At 38.0% G+C, this 27,248-nt stretch overlaps 1 protein-coding gene across 2 annotated transcripts in view; it reads left to right on the top strand.

The window, feature by feature from the left end:
- Nucleotides 1-25,326, top strand: part of ST8SIA4 (ST8 alpha-N-acetyl-neuraminide alpha-2,8-sialyltransferase 4) — a 56,429-nt gene extending 31,103 nt beyond the window's left edge. For both annotated transcript variants that reach the window (XM_064642697.1, XM_064642696.1), the window contains one exon: nucleotides 19,838-25,326. In XM_064642697.1, coding sequence (XP_064498767.1) covers nucleotides 19,838-20,120 — 283 coding nt within the window. In that variant the 3' untranslated portion in view covers nucleotides 20,121-25,326. The remainder of the gene's footprint in view (nucleotides 1-19,837) is intronic.
- Nucleotides 25,327-27,248: the final 1,922 nt, after the last annotated feature.

Here is a 27,248-nt window from a genome sequence, read left to right on the forward strand (position 1 = left end):
ACTGTTTCATTAGGATTATTTGTAATAATATTTTTCAAATGAAGTGATACTTTCTGAGGTGTGGACAGTGTCTGTACAGAGTCATGTCTCAGTAGCAGAACTGTGATGGAATATGGATTAAACAGCAGACAAACAGGAACTGAGCCTGATGAGATTAGAGTCCAGATCATGTTGTTTACTTCCAGTGGTGGCAGACAACCAAACTTAAAAGTAGTATCTGCAGACACGTTCTGCTGTGGATTCCCCCTTGCGGTTCTGTGGAGGAATTAAAGAGGGTTCCTAAGACTAACCATGTTGTTGGTGCATTAGGTGGAGGTCAGAGTTAACTCCCAGAGGCTTGCACAGCTCTTTTTTTTTGTGCGTCTGCTAATGAATATCTGAAGGCATCCTCTGAAGGGGCTGAAACCTCCTTACCCTGCCAAGCAATACAGTCTTACAGTAAACTAATTTTTTCTCCTATTTCCTTTTCTAACTCCGCAAAATGAAGTTCTCACGCTCATCTGTATGTGTGAGAATGTTTTCTTGGCTTTTTTTCCTACTGGAACCATCCTGTGAACTATTAGTCACTCACCAGCAATATCACTGAAATTGCTCAACGTAAGATTCCTTATCATCTTTTGGGTATGGAACAATTGCGTGGACATCCTGTGGGATTTGCTTGTGCTCCACTTATTTCCTCCTTGATACTGCCTGTAAAAGAGCAGTGTTATCCTGCATTAGATGTGGCAGAACTCCCACTGAAAGCTCCAGGTTTTGCCTATGTAAGGAGTATGCTGTGCCTATTTATGGTCACTTTTCAGTGCAGGGTCTTTTTTTTCTATATTAGTAGGAGCAAACAGCTGTTCTTTGAATGTAGTGACCTTTTGCACAACTTTACCACGATTCCAGAGTCCTTTACTCTGGGAATTACAGAGAAAATACTTTCAGAAACTCAGACATGCAGAAATCAAGTAGTTCTCCAGCGGCTCTGTTCTAAGAAAACAACTACCGTGAGCAATCTATATTGTAAACACTTCTGTTTCTTTTCTTACTGCTAAGAGATTTTACTTAACAGACTCTTCTTTTTTCTTTACTGCTAAAATGTATTTCTGAAGAAAAGACATTTTGCAATACATGGATGAATAAATAATCACCTCAAAAAATAAAAGGTTACAAAAATGGCAATTAAGCTAAAAATAGAATTCTAAATATGAAATGACTATGCCTCTTGCATCACATATTAAAATATTCAAAATACTGGGAAAAAGTTTGCACTAGTTTCCCATCTTTTCAGTGGAGTATAATCCTTTTACATATATGGATTTTAAAAATAGAAGTTCTACATTATAGTACCCTAACATATCCTTAGAGCTGGGTTTGTTTGGGAAGTTATGCAAACAAATTGGATACCACTTAGTTTGGACTTTAAGAATTTAATCTATTGTGTGAAGTTGTTCTTCCTATGCCAGGATTCTGTCCTAAGAGGAGAGCAGGAAGTGATGCTCCCATTCCTGAAGTGGAGACACTCCAGGGTTGATCTTTCAGTCCAGCAGCTAATTACCAGGGCTGCAGCACCCCTGCACCTCCTGAGAGTACCCCTTCGTCTCGTTCAGAGTTTCTCAGGATAAGCTTTTATCTTCTTTGCACAAGCTTTCCTATTTTATTCTGTTTCTGAAAGATTTAGCGAGGTCTGTCAAGAGAATGTCTCACTATTTGGGGGTGAATTTTCAATGGAGGCAAATACAGTTGAAGTAAAGGAGGACATGAGGGGAAACTGAATGTGCACTAAACTGACTGCTTTTTATATTTTTTCATTGCCTTGTCCATTCTGTCAGGTAGACCATGAAAAGCCTAATCATGATAGTAGAAAGAGAACCGTTATGCTTATTTTTATTTTCTTTTATCTTTCTTATTTTTATTTACCTTTTAACAATAAAATTTTGTGAGTTTTTGTTTGAGGAGAGATTTTTCAACTCTTTTGCTGTGGCAACTGTTTTGTTCCTTATTATCAGCAATGTGTATACTTTAGACTACTAAGTAAAGTCTTCTAAGGTTGAATTTCAGGTTTCAACTAGCAGAGAGCAACAGGATTAGTCATAAGAAAAAATAGTCATGAAATTTCCCATTTTCAAGTTTTGCTGCTTAGTTTAACTACGAGCAACAGCACTGTACTTAATGCTAATGACTGCTAGCAGCTATGCAGGGAATAAGTAACATAGTTTATTCATACCATGTATTTGCAGATTTGTATTTATTATGAAAACTATTCTGCTACTTATTATTTTTCAATTTTGGGTGTTTTTTTTTTCTTTTTAATTTATCATCCCTTACATAAAATCTGTGTTTCTGAAAACTATAAAAATATGTTTATTAACTCTTATTTAAACATATCAGTATCTGTGCAACTGAGAAGTAAACTAGAAACAGTTTTTGTAGTCTGTCTTTGAGGAACAAATAACAGAGAGGACTGGAGTCCATAGGGAATCATGTTGGCCAGATAGTATTAATAGAATCGAGAGTAGCTTCTTGGGGTTTTTTTGGATGTGTGAGATGAATTATTTGTTGATTCTGAACGGTGCATGTGTACATGAGAAAATTCTATTAGGTTTCCTTCCTGTTTTTAAAGTGATATTTCTAAGGTAAGACAATAATACAAATTCTACGTTTTTTTGTTTTGATTGTAATGCTTACCAAGAGTTTTCAAAGATATGTGCATTTAGTTTTGATCTTACTGAGCTTTTGTGATGAGGAGCAGTTGTATTAAGCATCCAGCTGGTAGTGGATTTCATCAAATGCTTAGTTACTGAGGTAACATGGAAATAAGTAAACAAAGCTGTAGGTTTATGCACTGTATGGTTTGGCATTTCCCCTTGGTCAGTTCAAGTTATTGGGTTGTTAAAATGAATAGTGCTTTGGTGAAATAATATGCTAGCACAGTCCTTACGGTGGTGTCAGTATAGGGAGGAGCAGTTTGGCTTGGAATCTTCTGTAGCCTTTCTTTTTAATGTTTCTTCAAGAATGCTTTAATGGATTTGTTTGAAGTCTCCAAATTCTTGTTGGTATGTTTCAGAAGCACTGAGTAGCATTTGAGCATTTTTTGTCTGGAGTTACCAAATGCCAAGGTTATGGCTACTTTCCTCCCAAACACTTGTGCTGAAATGTAAGGTGGTGTGTTTTGTGTTTGTGGGTAATACAGTGTTAGTAGCACACTAGTGTTTTGGCTGTGCCTGGAGGGCACTTGCACAGCTTCAAAACTTCCCTCACTCTCCCTGAAACCAGAGAGTAGGCTGGTAGTGGGCAAAATCTGGGAAGGGACACAGCTGATCTGAACTGAACTGTGCCATGCCATGCCATCATTCACCTAGGTAGTCTATCTCTTTATCTTGATCCTCAAGTTTACTTGGTTTTGCCCTTCCTGTTCTCTCCCCATCCCACTGAGGTGGGGAATGGGAAAGCATCTGGGCACTGTCAAACTACCATGTGAGGGAAGGAATGTGTTTATTTGCTGCATCAGCCATGTATAAGCTTTTCAGAGACTAAGGGAAGCCTGTTAGCCTTTTTCAGTTTGCATCAGAGAATTAAAAAGTGAGAAAAAGGGTGAGCATTGCTGTATTTCAGACCTGTGGGAGGGTTAGGTCAGTGCTGGGATACCTGGTGATGTTTTAAACATAGAATGTGTTTTGAAAGAAAATAACTGATTATTCAGGTAACAGGTCTGGATTCTACTTCTTTTGTGTTGGGAAGGCACACTGTGGTTGAGTTAGATGCTAGTGTCTGTGTTTTGGGTGGATTGAGATTTAAGTCTCTCACCAGTACTCATTTCTGTCCCATTTGCAACTGAAGTCTCTGTCCCTCTGCATTCTGTTTTACACATTGCTTCCAGCAGAGGTTGTTCCAGTGAATCCTGTTTTAGGTGTCCTGCTGTCCTTATGCTCATTTGTAGACATATGGACGTATCTGTACATGTATGGGAGGTTAGTGTGATTTGTGGATTCACATTATGAGTTCAATACTGTAAGGTTGCTGTATTGAAATCCTTTTTTGAGGTTCAGCCTTCAGTCTTCAACAAGTGAATTAGTAGGCCACAGGAAAAATTAAGAGAATAACAGCTACTTCTAAATATATATATATGTAAACCTTTGTTTCTACTTTTTTTTATTTTCAAACAATATTCTGTATGCAGTTGATATACCTAATAAGCATTGTAGAAACAGCTTCTTGATGTTTTCTATTCTGTATTTAGTGGGAGAAAGTGTCATAATTTGCATTTTTGAAGCATATATTTAGTGAAGTAGACAAAGAAAATTGACTTAGAGAAAGTTATTTCTAGATTTGCTTTTTCATTTTACACTGAGTTGTACTTCATTGTCTAGCTTTGGGATACAGGGTACTTTCCAAAGTAAATGAGTAATCAAGAAGACCTATAAAAGGATGTGAGAGAGGAGCCTACTGAGAACAAGTGCAGCTCCTGGTTTCAGAACATTCTGGAGGCTCACAAGGGGGATTTTATTTGTTGATTTGTGGGGTTTTTTCCATTTCAGTACAAGTGTGGACACACTTACTAGAAGAGTTGGCAGAGAGGAAGCAGTAGTGGGTGTTTCATAGTCATACTGAAACCAGCAGGTGGTACAGCTTCTGATTGTATCAAATTCTTTAGCCTTAGATGAAATGGAACATACGTTAAAAGGACTGAGAGGGCAGTTGTCTTTGAAAGAGTCATGTGTGGCATGAACTTTATGGGTGAGGCCTTGCCTTTTTCACCTTCTGGTCTTTAAGGGTCAGAACACAGCAAATAGAATAAGAAGGAGGTAGTCTACAGAACATAGCTCTCAATGACAAGGAGCTTTCAGAAAATAATCTCAATAAATCAATCACTAAAGAGAAACCCCGAGGTCTGATAGAGAGGAGGTCAAGGGGGAAAGTAGTCCCTCCATGCTGTAGTGCATTCCCTCTAAACAGCAAGGTGTGCACTCCTGATGAGGACCTGTGTGGCTGCATGAGACCTCATGAGTACAGCTGTGAGCCCTGCTGGGGAGACTGTGTGCCCAGGAGATGGGCAGCATGGCCTGCTCTAGGAGGAGACCTGTAAGCTGGCACTGGAAGAAAAATGCAGGGCTTGACCCATAGATCCCTGATGGCAATTAGGATTTCTGCTGCCTGCAAGCAGTTTGTCATGGGTGTGCATAGAGGAGTTGATTTGCTGTAGTTAGTGGGTTTCCCCCAGGGATGTTTCATGGTGGGAGCAGATCCAGAGAGATGATGCTCACTGGCTCTGGAGTTCAGTAGAAGGTGAACTGGATGAATTCAGGAGAGAGAGAAGAACAGGTCTGAGAGGATGTCAGTGGAGGATTTGACTCATGCATTTGTGAGTGTCTGCTCTCTGATGTTAGTAGCAAACTGACTTTTCCAACTGAATCTGTTTAGAGAACATTCTCACCAATGGAGATAGTGCATAAAGACTGTGGAAGAGCACAACATTTGCATCGAATCTCCTTGCTTTAACTCATGAGATTGCTGAGACATCATTGCTGTTTTGGTGTATGATCATCCTCTAAAGCAGAGGTGAAAGAGAAGAGGAAATCTGTCTTTCTGAGTTCATGTTCAAATCCTATAAACTTGTTTGTGTTATGCAAATATCTGGAAAATGTGCCAATGTGTAAATAGACTTTATTTCTATACCATTGATGACTTGAAGTTGAGTAGCTTGAATTCAGACTGAAGATCTCACTTCAAATTACTGTTAATTACATGGTTGATGGTAACTTAGTAAAGCCACTGGCAAAATACTGTGGTAGCATAATAGTAAATAACAGTAAGACGGTTGAGATTTTGTTTAAAGGCTTTACTTCAGAAAGTGACAACTATTTCCTTTCCTTTAAAAATAATTTTTAAATGCATTTACGAGGTCTTTTTTTTTTCTTTTTCTTTTCTTTTTTAAGATTTTATTTTATTGTAATCTTACAGTCTAGTGAACTAAGTAACTGATTGTGTTAGGGATTATCATAATCATAATTCCTTTTTTTTCTGTATTTTATTTATAACAGCAATAATAAAGTAGACAGATAGTACACACCTACCTGCTACATGCCTCTATTGATAAATTTTAAATTGCATGAAACCCACAAAAAGAAAATAAAGCAAGTTGTACAATGGAGAGGACACATTTCTAAATTTTTTGGCAAATACTAGCCAATAATGACAGTCTTTTGTCATATTTCTCCATACTCCTCTCTGACATACATAGTAAAAAGAAAAATTGATGCACAGGCTGTCATCAGCAAATCTTGGAGGAAAGCAAGCTAAAGACAGAAAATCGTTTTGGAGTAAAAACATCCATTAATCTTCCTACTTAAAAACCACAGAAATTTCTCTTGGGAAGTTATTGCTTGTAAAATCAGTACTGAGATATGCAGCCTTTCACATAGATATCATATATTTGTTTCTGACTGAGTGTAGCCATGACTGAAAACAGTTTTTTCCTTGGTGTATTGCATATATTTGTGAAACCAGTTGGTGGGCTTGGCAGAACTCCAATCACATCCCACTGCTGCTTAATTGGCATTTTGGTTGGCATTGTTTGCAGTGGAGCTAGAGCTTAATAGGATGTGAAAAGTGAGCAATATTCATTCTTTGAAGATGCTGGTCCTTTGACATGGCAATGTGTGGACTCCAGTGTGTTGTTTAAGTGTGCTTTTCATACTTAATGGATTTTCTGAGGCAATCCTCACTTTTGAGCTCTACATTAAGTTGTAATGAAGCAAATTGTTTCTCTTCAAACATGTTCTTCAACACATGCTTGCACATGCTTCAGTGAATGCTTTTTGACTGATTAAAGGTTTTGTGTATAATCTTGATCCTGAGGAGTAACTTCTGCCTCCGTAATTTACTGAAGTAGTTTACATTTATTTGCTTGAAGACTCTCTTCTGGTTGAGTAGTTCAGTGACAACAGTGGGATTTATTAAGGTATAATCAATAGCTTTTATATCTGATTAATCTGCTCTGGTTCATTACACTGATCAAATTTAAGGACCTGTAATGCATATTTTCTATAATAATCTCTAAAAAGGAAACTTCAGATTGTATTGATTAAATCAAAAGAGGTCCAGTTTTCTTCTATATTATTGAATTTAGTCTAACAAGTAACATAGCACTGAACATGTTGTTTTACTATATCTATCCAGAGCTGATGTTAGGCATTTTGACTTCAGATATCAGGGGAAGTCGGGCACAAGCTGAAAGCAGTTTTAACGTGCTTATAGTCCAATAAGCAAGGAGCATCCTGAACATATGCTCAGATTCACAGGTTGCACTTTTCAACATCAGCTTCAGTATCAGTGCCATTAATAAAATGCTTTCATAGTAGAGGGTATAGTCCTCATCCTGGAATCATCTTTATAAATTTCCCCCCTTGCACATACACAGCATATAATATATAGCAGGGAACAGAATTTCCCGTAGTTTTCACTTTTTTTTTGTCCTTTTAGGGTAGGTTTAAGATTTTTAAGTTGTTAGAAAATGGTCTCTGAAGAATACAGACCTATGGAATAGATGTTCTGGGCAACAAATGAATTATTACAGGGTTTTTTGAAGTGACTAAAGCAGAATTTGCAATTTGGGTAGATCCTTCCATTATTGTGTTCCTAATTCCTTAATATGCATAGTGGACACGCTGCATTTTATTCTTATTCCTCATATATTTGATTTTTCTTGTTTTGTTTTCTGAACATGACTTCACTTGCATTGTTTTGAAAAGAGACAAAATTAGATAGAGGTTTTTTTGTTACAGAAGTACATCTACTGGGCATTAGCATAAGAACAGATATTCACATCAGTAGGAAAGACTAGATCTAATGGCAAAAGCTAGAATTAGGGCAAGTTACTAATTTTAATTACACCTCTCCAGTAATATTCTAATGAAATTTTCATGGTAAAAATGCTAATCAATTGTAAATTATAGTAATACTTTCATAAAATATTAAGAATTCTGTAGGTTTTTGAAAGGGGTATCTTATAAATTTAATCCAAAGTTGCCTGCGTGTTTCAAGCACTTAGTAATGTCCCCAGTTTGATGCATCTTACTATTACAACTTTGTAGTAAGACTACATAGTTCTTTTTTTAGCTTACTATCCTTCAACTGAATTGTTTATTCCAACAGAAGATTTTTTCCTGTTCCTAATTTAACAGGGCTTTCCAGGGAAGCCTTGGTTGATGTAGTTGAAGAGCGTTATCCAATCAGACCCACTCTTTTTACAAACCAAATTCCTTTTTCACTTCATTTGCCCATTTTTTACATGGGAGACAGCTTTGCATGTGGTAATCTTTAATGAACATTTTTTCATGGCCTCACTAATTCCCAGAAAAAAGTCAGAACCCCAGGGCACAGTTTACAAAGCACAGAACTTCAAGATTAACATGAATATTGGGTACATATAACGAAATTACTGGCAGAACATGGGTCAACTTTGTTTCTTGCCTGCAGTACCTTTGCTGACTCAAGCCATTGTCAAATTTCCTATGAATTGACTCCTTCAGTGGTCTTTCTGGGGCCTAAATAGCTACTCTGAGAAATAGAAATGAAGCCTCTTTCGGGAAGGGAGTATGGCTGGTAGAAAGCAAGGAACCTATTTATCACCCTGCCTGATCTCTACCTGTTAAAATTACCCCTATGGGCCACGTGAAATTGGTACATTCTTGGGTTCTGATTTCTCAGTTTAGCTCCAGCAGTAGGGGGGTCCCAGAATGAGCTTGTGTTTCTGTCTTTCGACTGGAGATTGACCTCTGACCAGCCCTCCTGATGCCACAGACCAGACTTCTGCCCAGGAAGCCAGCCAGCCATCACAGTTAGTCTGGATCTACCCGTAGGTCCATGAAATGTTCCAGCAGTAGGGAACAGTGATGCTGTCTCTTTTGCCACTCCTGAATGGAAAGGGATCCCCTAGAATATGAGTGAAGAGGAAAAGAACTTTCCAGCCATGGTTACCACTCAGGGCAAAGCTTCTTTTTCAGTGGAGGAGTCTACTTCAAAAACAGACACAGCATGGTCATGAGTCAAAATATAAGCTTAGGCTATAAATGTCCTAAAAAGTGAAAAATCTCAGTGAAGTAAAATATCTATCTCCTATGACTGCCTTCTCATGTTGCTGTTAGAAAATACTGGTATTTTCTGTACAGTACACATTTTCTGTGTGTGTGTGTGTGTGACACTTTTTCCTACTTCCAATCTTATTTCCCCCACCTTTACATATGATTCTGTGTATGGAAGAGTGGTAGTATTCTTATTTTACTGAGTAGAAAATTTAGTCTTTAAAGCCAATAAAGTATTCTTGTGCCATCTTCAGTGTGTTCATGATTCATCCCTTTGCTTCATTGCTTCTGTTTAATCCAAACTAATGCCAGTATCCTTTTTTTAGAGAAGAAAATAAGTGATATTTACAACATACACTAGAGGAGAAAAAGCAATTGATTCCCTCTAAAACATGCTTCATTTGTAGTCCTGTGTACTTAAAATGCAATTGCTTTCTTTTGCCTGCATTTTTAACTGTTTTGTTAGGATTGGGCTCAGTGTGCTTTCCAGAATGGAAATCCAATACAACTTTTCCTATCAAAGTTTTTTTCTTAGCTTATTTTATATTACAGCTATACTTTATATCTATAGACATAGATATATAGTTTATCTTCTGAGATTTTATGCAGAAAGAATGAAACAAAGGAAAAAGGAGGACTACAAAATTATGGCAAATAGTTGCATGGGTTGGTATTCCACTTGGTTCTGTTTCTTCCTAGTTAATCAAATACTTTCTCTTGTGTTTTGTTATCATTGCTACTGTACTTTGCTACAGCCATTTGTTTCATATTAGCTTAGATTTGACTGTTTATGTGCCATCTTACATTTCAAATTCTCATAAATTCACAAGCATGCTTCCTGATCACAATTCGTACACCTACAGGTGACACTGTTCAAGTGTTCTCCACTGTTTTTTAAGGTTTTATCTTAGCCCTTAATATTTGCACGTTTTTAAACTTTTCCGTGAAGCAAGACAAAAATATATGAAACAATAGTCATTTAACTGTTGGAAGTGTAAAGAGACTGTGTAAAGTGTAAAAAAAAAAAAAAAGGCCAGTAATGCTAGCAGCTTTTAACAAATGCGTAACAAAAAAAATAACTCATTTGATTCAGGTTCAGTGTATATTAATCAGAAATAGATTGATTTGAACTTACAGACTGCCTTTTATAAGTGTGAAAGTAGTTCATTAATTTATAATGGGGGAGAGTAGAAGAAAAATAAATTGATGCAATTTTATTATTTATCACTGATGAGTTCTAGTTTATGGCCACAAATTGATTAACAGAAAAGGGTTTTTTGAGCAGGTCAGAATTTTTTAACCTGAATGAAACATTAACATATCTTCATGTGTGTATGAGCCAGCAATATATGTTCACAGACCAGAAGCCCAGGTGTATCCTGGGCTGCATCCAAAGCAATGTGGGCAGCAGGTTAAGGGAGGTGATTCTGCCCCTCTGCTCTGCTCTGCTCTGCTCTGCTCTGGTGAGACCTCATCTGCAGTGCTGCATCCAGCTCTGGGATCCACAGCACTGGAAAGAAATCTACCCCCAGAGACGGGTCACAGAAATTATCAGAGGGATGGAACACCTCTCCTGTGAGGAAAGGCTGAGACAGTCAGGGCTATTTGCTGTGGAAGAGAAAGCCCCCAGCAAGACCTCGTTCTGGCCTTCCAGTATCTGAAGGGACCCTACAAGAAAGCTGGAGAGGAAAAGACTTTTTTTACCAGGGTCTGTAGAAATAGGACAAAGGAAAGGAGTTTTGTACTGAAAGAAAGTAGGTTTGGATTAGACAGAAGGAAGAAATGTTTTACGATGAGGATAGTGAGACACTGGAACAGGTTGCTCAGGGAAGTTGTGAGTACCCCATGGCTGGAATTGCTCAGGGCCAGGTTGGATGGGGCTCTGAGCAACCTGGTCTAGCGAAATATGTCCATGCCCATGACGGGGGGACGTGGACTAATTGATCTTTATAGAATTAGTTGGATTGTGTTGTTTTGAATAGGAATAAATGTATACTGTTTATTGCTTAAACTTTATTTCATTTTCATTTCTTTTTTGTTTTGTAAGGTTTGCAACTCCTGATGCTTAAAGTCTCTTCTGCAGGTCTTTACTATCTGCTTCTGGGACAAACCAAGCAAGGCTTAAACTTCTTAAACAGTTGGGGTGCTTCTAGTAAAAATCTTAACATTTATTTGAAATTTCAGTGCATCTTTTAGAATTTTTTTCCTTTTTGACTGAGTCACCACTCTACTTATTTTAGTTAGTTTTGAATGGCTCTATATCCCTTCGGGTACGTGGGCATTAGCCAATTTCACAGATATAGTGTACCTCATAACAGTGTGAAAATAAAAGAGCATTTACCAGTGTTTAATGGCTGAGTGAAGACAATGATCTGGCCTCAGCTGAAATACATTGTGCACAAGTTGGTTTACATACGGCCATATGTGTTCAGGGAAACAGCTTGAATTTTGCTAAAATTTGGAATTCTGGTCACATGGTTTAACTCTTACAGAATGTGCAGTTCTTCTGCAATACCTTGGTCATGGTGGCAGTGAGCAGGATGCCAGGCACCTCATTGCTAGCAAAGCTTTGTAGAGGTGTGGACAGCTTGAGAGAAGAGCTTGGTCTTGTAGGTGTGCTCTGTAGGAGGCCCTGTGCCCATTACCAGTCAGTTTTCACACAGTTGCACTACTGTTTTCTTTCAGCAGATGGAAGATGATGGCACTCATTCTACTTTTGCACTGCAGCACAGAGTACACAGCACCTGCACAGTCTTAAACTTGTCCTCTTCCCCACCTGAGCAGATCAAACCCCGCATTTCCCGCCATAATATTGTGCCTCGTATCTGCTGGGGGCCTTTCTGGAGAAAGGGATGCCATCTATCTGTCCTGCTGGGATGCTTCTACTTTAAAATAAAAAAATAAAAAAAATATGTGGACAGTTTTGAAAGTCTGTGTTTATGAAGGAAGGATCTAGGACTGGATCATGGTTATCTTATGCTTTGAAATTAATGATGGTTTAACATAAAAAACTGTTGCCATTGGTTTATCAAGGATTGAAGCATAGGTCGTTTCTTTTCGGTGAATGCTTTTATCCAATACTTAAAGAGACTTATTCATCCTGTTCTCTCCTTCTAAACCTAGGTCAATAATTTCTGTTTGTTTAGATGAAAACAGAAGGAGCTGGTGTGGGTTCAAATAAAAGTACTCTGATAGTTTGGAAATATTGCAGAAGTGGGACAGAAATTGAGACTTGTTCCCAGACTTAAACATATCTTGTTACTTAGCTCTGAAGGCTTTCTCTTTCATATATAGTCCTCACTCTACCATTCCTTTTAAATGTTATGTAGGGCATAACATTTAAAGACTAAAGCCTTTTTATGTATTAGAAGAGTTCATGAGCTTAATTAGTTTAAACTTTAGCAAGTGTTTCTTAAGAGCAATATTTGTTTATTTTGATACTTTTTTGTATTTAGCGGATTGTTTTCCTATAGAGGTGATTTTCCAAAAGTTGACTAAAGCACCTTTGGAAGCAGATCATCCCAGGACAATGGTGCAAAGCAGAGTAGTCTCCTACACCAGAGAAGCTAAACAATTTTAAGACAAGTGAAAGTGAGCTTTAATATATTCTTAATTATTTTTCCATAGCCAGTAAAGGCTATGCTCACAGTGGTTAAAATTGTCTGCCATGGCAGTGACAGTGTAGAGCAGCCTACTGGCCATGCTCTCACTTAGTTGTGGCACTGGAAAATATGTAACATGACTGCATCTACCACTGATATCACTGGTCTTTTCTTTCTCTTGAAGAAAGATTGCCAGATGAAGACCAATTTTTCAAGTGGTACTTGAAATCTTCTTTATAAGTAAGAATTTTAATTCACTTGACAGTATAGGTGAAGAGGTAAAGGAAAAATGAACAAACAAAAACCAACACTTAACATGAAAGTAGTGAATTAAGTTTGATAAAAAGTAAATGACAATTTTTGGGAGTGGTTCAGCTCTTCATAAAGGGCATTATTCCTTTAAAGAAAAGAGTTTTTTGTATATGCTCTTTCAAAATATTGTGTGTTGAAAACTATCAAGTAGATCTTGCATAAACACTTACTGGTGTTTCTGTGCTGCCCATCACATTCTCAGTATTGTTTTTCACACTTTAATTCTTTCACACTCTAGATTCCTTGTGTAGCATTCTGCCCAAAGCGTGTCTCAGTAAGAAAAGGGCAAATAGTGCATTTTTAATTAAAATATTGACATAAATTTAGAGTGTCAGTTGAAGAATTTTTCATATCATTGGTGTTTTTAATCCCATTGAAGACAAGCAAGCACAAGGAAAGGCTTTATTCTACCTGCGTTTGAAGAAGATATTTGCGCTAGCACCTTCCAGAGAAAGCAGATGCTGAGTCCTAGTACATAAAAGTGACTGTTTAAAGAGATCCCTTTTTAGCCTGTGGTCTTACTAGTGGTGGGTGCCAACACAGAGGCTTAGAAGAAAAGTTAGAAACAGAGAAATTCTCAAGAGCTTACCTTCTGATATATGCACTCATGGCGAGCAGTTTAGCAAACCATTGAGAAGGAGGTTCACCAGCACTGGGTGTTTGTGAACGTTAAAGATTTGTATCTTTTTAGTCAGTTCGCTGTTGGCATCCAAAACATCCTGTTGCAATGAATTCCCAGTTGTGTTGTATAAAAATTGCTTTCATCTGTTTATTTCAGACCTACCAATGAATGACTTCACTGGGTCAATGGTTTGTTGTGTTACAGTGCTTGTGTTAAAGTAGTAATTAAATCCCTATTTCCCATCTTTGCACACTACATAATTTTAGAGCCTTCTGCCATCTTCCCACCTAGTTGTATCTTTTTCAAGCTACTCTATTTAATCTCTCCTCATACAGAAGTCACTTTATTCTTCTGATAACCTGTGTTGCTTTACTCCATGTCTTGTCCTGTTCTAAAGTAACTTTTGAGAAAGTGTAATTAAGAGAGTATATATCCTCTAGCTTCTTACACTTCCACATATGCTCTTGAGTAACTCTGAAATGTTTTGTCTTCTTTCTCAAAATCTTTTTTCCCTTACCTTCTTTTTAATGCTAATATTTTAACTTCTCAAATATCATGTAAGATTTCTCAGAAAGCTCTTTTAAAAAATGTTTGCTTTGTGTAATGGCTGTAAAAGGAACAAAATTTGAGTGACAAGTAAGTGTGTTGAGAGGGTTTACTTGGAGATCAGCTTACCAGTCAAGGAACAGAGCTTGGTATATAATCTTTTGAACCTATTCAGGGTTATATATTTTTCCTCAGATTCAGCCTTGTCCAGAGAAAGGAGTTAAAAATCCATTGAAATATACACAACCAGATTCTGTCTATTTATGCACAAACATCTTATGGAATTTGTAGATATGGCAAATAAAGATGTTGAGTGTGGTAAAATATCTGATATTTGAATGTAACCCATCATATCTGTTTTTCCTTGTCTGAGATGACACTTTGAGTACAGCAATGGGAGAGCACATCTCATGTTTTAATCTAGCCTGAAGTCATCTATTCCAGTAGCAGGGTAAACAATTATAATTTGAATTCCCCAGTATCCAGTTGGGTATGATGATTACCATAAATTGTTGTGTGTATTTGTCATTGTATTAGAGTTTTCTCAGAAGATCATTTTAACATTAACTATTTTTAAAACAGATGTCTGCTTTTTATTTTTTTATTTGAATTTAATTTTTGTCAATAACTGCAGGAAGTCATTATCAGGTAGCAACATGCTATTCAATTAACATTTCTTCTGCAGTCATGCTGACAGTAGAACATTCCATTTTCATAAATGTAAAGTTATCTAGCTAGATACAGGTGAAATTAGGGTGCATTTGACTGAGTATTAAACCACAGGTGATATATTGATCTGGCAGAAGCAGGTTCAGTGCTTTTGTAGGCCAGAATATTGAAATTCTGTAAACGCCAAGACAAATTTAAGTGTCAAAGCAATCTTTTAACAGTGCTTATGGCTCTAAAAAATGTATCTCATATTTATCAGGGCAGATTTTGACACCTTAATTGCTTATTTTCAGGTGTGGAAGGAGTTTTCCCCTAAAGCTCTGTCCCTTTGTGGTTCCTCTTATTTTTCCAGGTTGTTACAAAACATACCACTTTACTGCTGACACAAGGCTTAAGAGCAGTGCATAGGACACCTGATCTGTAAACCTGTAACTGTTTTGGACCCCAGTGGCAAAGAGTTGGTTACAAGTATTGAGGTCTTGTACTAGTTATGGGGGACAATGATTTTGCCAGAAGATTACTGCTGACCAGAGAAGGAATGTTTTCTATTATATACTGTTAACACTCTGTTTTTCATTTGGTTTCACTTTATTAAAAATTTCTTTCATGCAAGGTTGAGTTAAATAGTGTGAGGTCAGCTGAAGTTAAGAAAAGATGAATGTTTGTGAGTTTTGGAAAACACAGAAAAATGTTAAAAAAAAAAATACTCAAATGTATATTTAGAATTCCAAAGCTCAAGTAGACTGAGAATTTGTAGACATCAACGGAAACAAATTCTTACGTTCTTACTTTCCAATGTAATCCCATTGGTTCTGATGGAGGTACAGCAAATACAGGAGTTGATGTTCATGACAGAGAGAATTTTTATGCTTTCTGCTTCTTTACTTGAAAGGGAAGACCTTCTTAAAGCTCTGGGAGAGCAGGAATTGGCATGCAAATACCTGAAATTGCCAACGTTAACCTCCGCATGTGTCTCTGAACAAGTACCACTTTAAAAGTTTTTACCAACTTTGACAGGCTCTTCTCTTCATAACTTAGATTTTCTATTTGTTAAATTGTGTCCATTTTTTTGTGCGTAGGAGAGTATAATGGATTGTCATATGTCTCAGTGGTAATCGAGGCTTTTGGCACTGTTTCCCACAGTATTCTTGCATCCAAATTAGGATGTTGTGGTCTGGATGACTGGACAATTAGATGTCAGAGTCTAGCTGGATAATGGGGCAGGACACATAGGCTAACAGGAGAAAACTCAACAAGGACAAATGTGGAGTTCTGCAGCTGGGAGGCAGTAGTCCATGCAGACTTACAGATGGGGGCTGACTGAGTGGCTGAAATCATCTCTGCTGGAAGAAACCTGAACATCTTGGCAGGCAGCAAGAACATGAGCCATCAGTGGTCCTTGTCAGCAAAGGGACAAAACCATCTGGAGCTGTATTGGCAGGACTGTAGCTGGTCAAGTGCTTCTACTCTGCACTTGCTAGACCACACCTGGAGAAATTTGCTCTATTTTGGGCCCCCCTAAGCAGGAAAGATATTGCCCAACTGAAGCAAGTTGAGCTGGGAACTACAAAGGAGGTTGGGCTGGAGCACAGGCCCAGTCAGCAGGGGCTGAGGGACAGTACTCTAAGAAAGAAGTTGGGCTAGAGATCTGCTGATGTCCCTTCCAATAGGAATGATCTCATGATTTTCGTAAAAGTCATTATTACTGAGATGTTTTGTTTTGGTACCCATGTCTCCATTTAAAATCAATTTTTTTGTTATATAGCTTTTATAGATTTTGGTATTATTTGGTAGAGACAAAGAAGTCTTTCATAAAAAATTACATTTTTACATAAAGAATTTTAAAATGTCTAAGTCTTTTATTCATGGTGTGGAACTGCATGTAAGAGCTAGGCTTTATTAAGATGATAGCATTAAAAGGGAAGGAAAAAAATATTATTTCTGAAGCACCAGAAGGTGTTAAAATAATGCCGGTGCAAATCCATTATTGACAGTACTTATCTGCAGTCTTACCAGAAATACCAACATTGTCTTTTGATTATTTCCCTTTTGTCTGTAACATAGTGAAACATGCAAGAGATCACTGTTCAGATTTTAAAATCATGTGAAATCTATTTGAAGTGTGTATACCCCGTAAAAGAAAAGATTACAGAAAGGAGATCCATGTTGTACTGGTTGAAAGAGAAGGTCTCACCTGTGTGCCATAGTCTAATATGTCTGAGGCAAGTAAAACGTTTTGGAGATACAAGATGCTTGGGTTTGGGATGAGGAGCTGAGGTGAAAATAGACAGAATGATGTTAAAAAAAACCAAACAAAGAGTAGAAGCAGAAGGACACTGTTAGAAGAACCAGTACCTGTTTGAATATACCTTCTTTTCATGAGAGAGAGAATTTTAGGAGTCCCCTGCTGTCAGCAGGGTGAGCTTTAATCTTACCATGTGGGTTTCTTTAGTCACCTGTTCCAAACATGATATATATCAAGTCTAGTTTTATAAAAAACCAATACATGGACCTATTTAAGTACTGATCTGACCTTCCTTTCATTGCAGATAGTTCAACATACTCTCTATTCTTGCATGGGCTTTTTTATGTTTTTTGGGTTGCTGTGTTTTTCCCTTACTCCTGGAGGTTTGTTTTTAACTTTTTACTACTAAGCTGAAAGTCATGACACATTGCCAGTGTTTCTACTGCATTACCATCAGCCATGTATTTAAAATTAATTTGAAATGAAATCTCTTTGATTTCAAGCTATTCAACCTCAAGTCACCAGTATTATAGAATTGAAGTGTATTTATGCGCTGGCACATTTTGATAAATTCGGAAATCTTCAATAAATTCAGCCTTCAGGCCCCACAAATTAGTTGTTTTAGCACAAAGTGTCGAGAACAAGTGAGCACTTGTAGTGGTTGGCTGTGTGGCTGCAGCCTTCTAGTTATAGTCTTCACAGTGATGCCCATTTTCTAATATGGTAAGATGCACCTACTCCTTTTTCAATTAAGCTTATTTCTTTATCCTGCTGGAAAACAACGAATTGGTCAAAAGAGAGATTCTCATGTGGTTCCACGGTAAATTGCTTCCTTCATGTTGTAATCTTAGTTATACAGAAAATGAGCTCATCCCAGAAAAATAAGTCAGAAGAGTACCTTTAGGCTTTAAGCTGAAGTTATAATAAGACTCCAGAAACTGAAAACAGGTACAAAAGTGCTCATTAGTTAAAGCAGCCACAACCATTAGCTTTTACTTTTAATCTGTTTTGCTGTTTCTGTGATATGAAGTGCTAAAAGTGTTCAGATTTCTTCAATAACTTTTCCATAAGTAAACGTTTATTTTCTAGGGTTGGAGTCTCTTCTTTGGCTTGTTTTACAGTGTTGCAGTTTATCAGAGTAAGAAGCAAACTACCTAGCATCCTGTGTCTGAAAACTTGTCTTTTTTAAGACAGTGACAAATGTTCCATTTCCTAACCATTTCCAATTGCATTTGTTCCTTAAATATGCTTTTTACCATCCTGTTTTTTACAGCCGAGCAAAATTCTGAGTCATTCTTTATCTTCACTTTGGAGAAGCAATCACTCAGCCTAGAACTGCTGTTTGCTTGCAGAGGCCCTTAGCTTTCAAAAATAAATTAGCTTTCACATACATAGGTATCTGTGGTTCAAGGCTATGGTTTTGGCAAACAGTGAGACTAAAAAGGCCAGTTTCAATTGGATGGTTAATTTAACTGTTGCACATTATCTGATGCTTTTAGGACACTTTAAACTTTGATTAAAGACATAGTTTTGCTATCCTGTCTCATGGAGGGGGGCGGGGAGGTGTTTGTATACTTTAAGTTCCAACCTATTGTAACCCTGTTTAAGCAAGGCTAACTCTGGTCTGATGAGGTTTATCTGCCTTGACCCCCTTTCTAGACTATGGTAGAAGCCATTCACAGCCCACAACTAAGAGTGTGGTGACACATTGCAATAATTTTACATTTGTGTGGTAACACTGTGTAATGCTTACCTCCCTTACTTGGCATTGCACATTCTCACAGTTTGACCAGTTCAACCATGTGCATGGCTGCTGTTTGTCTGAACCAACAGAACGACCGTGTTTAAGAATCTAAATACCCTTTTTTATTTCTATAAAAATGCTAAACAAACTTTATATTGAATCAGTCTTAGAAGAAGTGTTTTACCAATAATAGGCTGACACTATTTTAATGTGATTCTATTTTTGAAGGTTAGGGATGTAGAACAGTATTGGTGGCAGATTTTGAAGGTACCAATGTGAGCTACATGATGCAATCCAGATAAGTTCCCATTTTCCTCTTTGAAAACATTCTGCTGCTTCTCAACCAATAACCAGACATGTTGTTACTGGCTCAGGGAAACTGTCCTGAAGCTTCAGTCAGACCTGTTAAGTGCAAAACAAAGACTTTTAAAAATCATTAGTGTAAGATTTTGCTTTTTTGAAGACTGCTGGTAGCAACCAGGAAGCTTTATGTGCTTAATCACAAGCAAGTAATTAAAACTTCTCTTCTGTTTACTTGTGAAAGTTACATTCTTAAAGTGTTATGTTTATTATTTCCATTTGCTTTTTACTTAGACAAGCAATCTGTGAAATAATCACTAGGCTGATCAAATATTCAGTGTGGGGCTGACTTGATCAGGTGAATTGGATATCGCAAGGGATTGGAGTTTGTAGCAAGAGATTGTTCCCTGGTCTGACTGAGAAGGTCAACTGCAGCTTTCTAGCATCTGCAGACGTCATGACTTCTGTTTAGGGTTAAAACTGAACTTAAAACCCTTAGTTTGCCAGCTTTTCTTCAGCACTATGTTAAATAATGCCTCGCTTATCCTCTTCTAAGAGGAATAAAGGTGCACCAGGACAGTCTCATCATTTACGATCACGGTTTAGAGAAAAGAATGAAATTTTCATCTTTCATAGTGTGAAATCAATGCATAGTAGATAAAATAAGTTCACAGGATTTATTCATGTGAGGTTTTATGATAGTTTCTTAATGTACTTTTTCTTTCTTTGCAGCTATTGGCTGACAAACAAGGTCCACATTAAACGACCCAGCACTGGTCTCCTCATGTATACACTTGCCACCAGATTTTGTGACGAAATTCACCTATATGGATTTTGGCCATTCCCAAAGGATTTACGTGGAAAACCGGTCAAATATCACTATTACGATGACCTGAAGTATCGGTATTTTTCTAATGCCAGTCCTCATAGGATGCCATTAGAGTTTAAAACACTGTATGTATTACATAATAGAGGAGCACTTAAATTAACAACAGGGAAATGCATACAGCAATAAAGCACATGTAAAGTACAATAAATACAGAATACACACTTCATCATATAGATGATGTGAAATGGCAATGGGACCACAGTGGGGATTTGTTTTAATACCCACTAAGCCATTGGAAAAAGGAATTTTATCAGAAGTACATAACCAGCTATTATACCTGTAAAGTGCTATATAACTAAGCTATCTTGACTGCAAGGGTTCAAGTAAGTGCCACTTTCACTAAGAACAAAGCTTGAATGTATATTCAGTAGTGTTTACAGGATTCAGTGACACATTCATCATGAATTGAAGAAATAAAATGAGCCTGCTGATTTGCAACTGTGGTCAGACAGCTCACAGAAGAAATACCTAGTGGATGGAACATTTTCTTGAGCAGATAAACCAGGCTTTGGCAGAAAAGATCATGGTGGATTTGAGTAGAGAAAGTGAAGTCTGGAAGATCAAACAAATCAGTAAATGCCTTCAGTCAGAGAACTGTTTCTGATCTTGTATTATAACCTCAGCTTTTGTTGCTGTTTTTCTTACTGCTGTTGGTTGGAGTTTTTTTCTTTTAAGTATTGGAGCCCTTACAGGATGTTAAAGATGTTATGAGTAAAGTATATCTGTTTGGAATTGTCTTAAGAAAAAAAGATTCATAAGCATGAGAGGGTAGAGGGGAACATCAAATATTTTATCTAGTGCTATTTTGTTGTATCCTGCTGTCACACAACCCTTAACATCCCAAGTGTTCTTCTAGCTACCACTGTCAGTACCCACTACACTGAACCACTCTGAGATCGTTTTGATTCATTTTTAAAGAGGAATTTTTCTCTCGTGTACAGATTTGAAGACATACAAGAAGGTGCCCTTATTTTTGGTGCCAAAGATTACTCTTATACACATTTTTTCCTTACCTTGAAGAAATTGTGTAGATCATAGAACCATAGAATTAGATTTAGTCTTATGTTTCTTTGCTGCTCAAGGGAACAAAGTCTTATTTACATTTTTAAGCATCTCAAAGAAAAGCCTCTTTACTGACTTCTCGTATAGAATTCTTCATAAAAATCTGCAGAAGTAAAGAAGTTATTTCATACATTCAAATATATATGTGTAAATACACACGATTTTATTCCTAGTAGAAAGGAAAACACAGTCTAAAGAAACTCAGGTGACAGGGCAACAAATCTAAAGAAAAAAAACCAGCCAATTAAATGGAAAATAAAAGGACTGCAGATAACACAGTTCTTTTAAAACGTAAATTTCTAATGCTGTTGGATGCTCTCTTTATCTAATATACCTCTTTTGTATCAGCTTGATGTTCTGATATGTAATCGACTGAAATAACACAGAGCTGCATTATCTCACAGTCTTCTTTTTATAATCGTTGTTTATCCACAAAACCAAGAGTTCTTTCACTTCCTTCACTTTTACTTCCTTTTCTTCAAAAAAAGGAGAACAAGAAATTAGAGGAGGGTAGGAGAGGGTCTAGTGCCAGTACAACATACACCAAGAAACAAAACCTGTCTGCCTGTAGTATGTCTTAGTGCTAAAGGAGCACATAAATGAATAACACCATGGTTCCATGTCTTTCATGTCATGCTTTGCTAAAGAGGAGGCATGCAGATACAATGTATGAGTATTTTCTTGTTATACTTTCATCTCTATGTTAGGTCTTCATCTCCAAATATGATATTCTACTGAATTTTGAATTAGCTTCAGCAATTTCATATGTATCACCACACTCACAAACACTTACTTGCTGAAAATGCCATTTATTACTCATTTTCTCCTCTTAAATTCACATGTATTTTATCATGCATGACTGGAGATCTGGGATTATGCAAATTTGGTAGCTAAATCACTGCCTGGCAGACAGTTTTACCAAAAGTTATGGGGAATAGAGTCAGTTCTGCTATGTCTAAGACACAGTAGCATGTTTCCTTATTCACCAGGCTCTCCTACCCAGGACAGTTTACTTTCGCCATATGCTAGTATGTTGGATATGGTCCTATCATGAAACTCACTGAAACCAAGGTATCACAAGGAACTAAACAGCCATACAGAGAGGAATGTTTGTAATTTGTTGTTGATAAGCCAGAGGTTGTTATTTGTTCACTATGTACACTTGCATTTTAAGACAAGATTATTTCCTTGATGAAAGGTGGGCATATTCCTGTTCTTGTTGTTAGGGTTTTGCTGCTTTTGATCTTCTAAAACATATTTCATATACATTGACAGAATTTCTATTAAATAAAGAATTCACAGTTGCCAGTCTCTCAGAAGCTCAGAGGAACATCTGCTTAGATTTATTTTCTCTTCTGGAAATGTCTTCTTCTCTGTAGTGTCAGCCCATCAACAAAAAGCAGGTTCAAGGAGACTACTATATTAACTGACAGGTGATTCTGTTCGCCTCAGGGAAGGTTTGAATATGCCAATTGATTATGTTTCTGACAGCAAAGTAGGTGGGGACACTTAATTCCTGTGGCAGTAAAAAAAACTTATTTGTGTAATTGAAGAAATGAAAAGAATGACGCAGTTAGAAAGTTTGGTGAGAAAATCTGTCTTTAGAAGTCAGCAGACAAAAACTTGATGTGAGTTGTTTTGCAAGCTTCACATTTGATTCGCTGTGAGTAAAGTTAACTTCAATACACAAGCCATGGAGGCCAGATTTTTACCATTAAGTTTCTCTGACTTGGTGTTGCTCAAGACGTGACAATAGCACCTACTTCCAAGACAACAGTGTTTGCTTATACCTTCTCAAAACTGGGCCTTAAACTCATGTCCTGCAGGTTTTCCACCTTCAGTACTGCACACTTTTGGCACCATGAGCCATGGTCTCACGGCTCTGTACCGTCATCCACACTCATCCTCATAGCCCTCTTCCCTCAAACAGGCACCCACGTGTGCCTCCCTACCAAAACCATACAACTCCTCACCAACACACCTCTTGTCTCACTGTATCCTGAGCTGAGGTGTGATGTAGTGAGTGGTGAGTTTCAGACCATTCTCTGAGGTAAGTAGCAGTTGTGGTCTCTGACTGTGCAGGTTTTCACAAATACTGACTAGGAGTCATTTTACTCTACTGTTCTTGCATAAGAACTCCGTGTGGAGTTCTCCCAAACACTCTTGGGAGGCTCCCTGGTATGTGTTGTGCTACAAATTGTCTGTTTTGAGGTGGTTTGTGATCACCAACTACAGGTTAGTATAGGGTGACCTGAGGTGGGAATGCCCAGGACTTTCCCTGTTAGGTTACATGGCCTTGGTTGGTAGCCCTTGCCCTCTTGGGAAGCTGTAGCAGTGGAGTCATTGCAGACACCCTTTCTTACCTTTCCCTTGTACCTCCTGGGGCTCCTGGCGCATTTCTGTTGAGCCACCTCAGGTCCTGAATGGTCACGCACTTCCACTGTGTGACTTTTTCCCTAAAGGTGACCCAGACCATAGCAGCAAAGGCTTAGCTGCTGTATAGAGACTTCAGAGTGGAACAGATTTCACCTTGTGGTCCTTCAGCAGTCAATAAACAACTTAAGCCTCCATAGTTGCCTTGGATGATTTCTGTTGATTTATATTCATTCAACAACTAATACAAAGTAGGTAAAATAAAAATAAGTATCCCTAATATTGTAATAGCTGCCCTGGTGAGGAACAACTGAGAGATGCCAGTCAGTTTTGTTCAGTGTTCCTTGGATTTATCCTCTCATCAGCCATATTGATTGACACCTATAGTTCCTAAATGTATGTTAGAAATAAGAACTGGGAACTACGTCAATACAGCAGAACATGTATATTTTTCCAAATCTTATGGCAGCTTTGCATTAAACAACTTGATTTCATTCAGATAAATTTATGTAAATTGTTTATTAAGATACATGTTAATGTTTCCGTGACAGAGTCTTTCATATTTCATTAAAAAATTAGATAAATGTTTGATTGTTAACTTTTCAGCTTTGGGACAGTTCTCTCCCACAGCTCTGAGCCACTCTCCAGTTATAACATCTACTGAACCTTTCAAATCTTGTCTGGTTTAGAGTCTGATGTGTAATAAAGACTGTATCATTCTGTTGTTTAACAGTATAAGCAACGTGTGCTTGGGGTCAGTACCTTTTCTCTAATTGACTGCAATTTGAAGCAAATCAGGCGTAGGTTCAGTACTTTTTTTTTAGTGTTTGGTCTAGCAAAGTGCTGAGCATTTTTTGCAGTGATTTTCCTGGGAGAGACATGTCCAGGATTTAGATGGGGATCTAGATCAGCATATTTCAGAATATAACTCTGAAATTGCACATTATTTATTTTTAAGAGCACTGTTACTTTGTGTAGGGAAAAGCACAATTGTTATAAATGTAGATAAAATAAAGGAAGAGCGTTTACAGAGAGCTTCATTCCTGCACAGTACTATTGCTACTGAGTGTATGTAATACAATTTGTGTAGTTTAAAGTATTGATATGTATTCTGTCAGAATCGTCATGTTTGACACTGTTAATATTATTTCAAGTACGGCTATGGGGATTGTTTTTTATTTGTATAATTGTAAAATAAAGAAGGTTTTTCATTTTTTCTGCTATATTCTGTTCAATATTCCTTTGTAACATAGTTTTGGTTAATTTTTTCAATCATGTGCTACTTGTAAGGTTATGTGGAAGGAGAGTGTCTGCTCCTTAAGGTGTCTGATTAAGGACTTTCTCAACACAAAAGGGGATATTAAGAAAAGAAGGAAGCCATAAACATGAATAGAAGGACTCAAATCTGTCTGACCAAAAATAAGAGAGGCAGAGAAGAGAACCAAAACTGATCAGTCACATAAATTGGTAAGGGTATGTGCAATGTAGGATTTTTTATTCCAGTAAGATTTTCTGATCAAGGACCTTGTCAAATGGGATACTAAGGAAAAGGGGGAAACCATGTATGTGAAGACCCAAACCTGACAAGCAAATCATAATGGAGACAAGGACAAGAAGCCAACCTCATCAGTCACACTGAACAGCTACCAGGAAACTGTGGACAAACAGAACTCTGCGACTGATAAGGATGCAGACTGGGGGTCTGGAATGTTGGAGGGGAGGCAGTGGGACTTTACAAAGTGATGGGGCAAAGCGTAGGGGAGGAAAAGAAGAGGAATAGACAGAAAAGGGGCCGGTTGTGTGTAAACCGTGGCAGCTCAGTATGCTTGTCTGGTAGAGTCCTGAGACTGATTGCTGCAGTCTGTCCTAACTCCCTATTAAATCTTCTCTTACTACCTCCTCTGTGTAATCTCACTGTCTGTCCCATGCATGTGCATCCTGCAAGGACTCAGTACCAGACAGTGGGTGACTGTAGCTGGGAGAAGAGTGGGTGCCAGCTGTGCTAGTCGGATGAGGGATGTGGATACCACTGGCTTGTGGTGTTGGCTGCTGGACTCAAGTGGTGGAGGTCTCAGTCACCCTCTACAACTCCCCTCTGAAAGGGGGGGGTTGCAATGTGGATTTTGGCCTCCTTTCCCAATAACAAGGGACAGGACAAGAGAAAATGGCCTCAGGTAGTGCCAGGGGAGGTTTATATTGGATATTAGGGAAAATTTCTTCATTGAAAAGGTCGTTAGGCATTGGAACAGCCTGCTTAGGAAAGTGATGGAGTCACCATCCTTTGAAATATTTGAAAGATGTGTGTATATGATGCTGACAGAAATGGTTCAGTGATGGACTTGGCAGTGCTGGTTTAACAGTTGTTCTTAGTAATCTTAAATGTCTTTTCCAACCTTATGATTCAGTGCCAGCAGCTGGAGCAAATGGCGGTCTTTAACGTCCTGTCATGGGAGGGGAATGCTGGGTGCTCCCAAAACCAGCTGCTGAGTAGCACCAGCATAAGTGAAGAAGTCAAGGGCTCAGTACAGATGGCTGCAGCAGGACCACGGGTCACAGCCCATGTGTGTGGTGCTGGTTGCTGGGGGGAGAGTGTTTGTGTTCCCCCCACTCCAAACCCGTTGTGCTTGGAATGTGTGTGTGTGTCATCGCCAGCAAACTTCTAGTCAGGGACCCTGCATTGGGGCAGGGTCTCAGACGAGGAAAGGGTCTGTGCTGGTGTGCCCAGGGGGACCTGGAGAGTGTTCCATGAGTGCCATACTGGGGGCCTTCCGCCTGCCAGCGCAGGAGGAGGAAGGGGCTGGGCTGTCTGCCCCGGTGGTTGTGAGTCCTCTGTGGGGTGATCCCAGAGGCAGAGCTTCCTCAGTGCCAGCGTGAGTGTCCAGCTGTGTTGGTGTCCTCTCTGTGTGTGTCTCTGTGTGTCACAGGGACACGTGCTCAGCTTCATCTCTGGGTGCACCTGAAAATTGCTTGAAAGAACATAGAAATCATACATAATACTGCAAATACTGTACAGTATATTTAAAACCTATTTAAATATATTTAAATCCAGTGGTATCATGATTTTATCAATAATAGATTTCTAAACCTTTACTAGCCATGGTGCAAGAGTAAATACACACTGGTTATAGAAACTAGAAACTCCACTCTGGTTATAGAAACTAGAAAACATCATCCCCAACCTTTTCTATAATGAATTTGATATTTTTAATCTATACTTGCAGTTTCTGTCTTCACACACTGTTGGAGCTTGTGTGTCTTTGAAAATTCTATGACAGTCAATATTTTGCTGAGCTGTGTTCTTTTTCATGGCTCAGACATAAAAGATGCCAGATTTTGCTGAATTCTGCTTATAGCTCTGTAATATTAATTAGATTATTTTAAATTGCCATCCACTTTTATTGGAAAAGTGCAGTCTTTGATTGCTTACTACAGCAAAAATATAAACATATAATTGATGAGCAGTAATTGTGTTCATGAAAAATTGTTGCACTGTAATGAAGACCTGCTCACACTGGCAGTATTCAGCCATACTTTCTCCTGCTGCCTTTGACAGCAGCCTCTCCTTTCTGTATTCAGTTTATGCCTTTTTGTCTTCTGCTGGTTCTTTATGTACCAAAATAAATGCAAATATAAATCAATGAGATGTTCTCAACATTTTCTTACTGCTAAACTTCAAAGATATTTAATGGGATTCAAGCGCTGCCATGAGAAACCTGATTAACAAGCAAGAGTGCTTCTCCAAGGAGTACTGCCAAAAGGAGTACTGTCACTAAAGGCAGGTAATTTCCTCTTCCAGTTTAGTTGTCCCTTTACGGTACT

This window comes from Pseudopipra pipra, chromosome Z (genome assembly GCF_036250125.1).
Source record: "Pseudopipra pipra isolate bDixPip1 chromosome Z, bDixPip1.hap1, whole genome shotgun sequence".
NCBI lineage: Eukaryota > Metazoa > Chordata > Aves > Passeriformes > Pipridae > Pseudopipra > Pseudopipra pipra.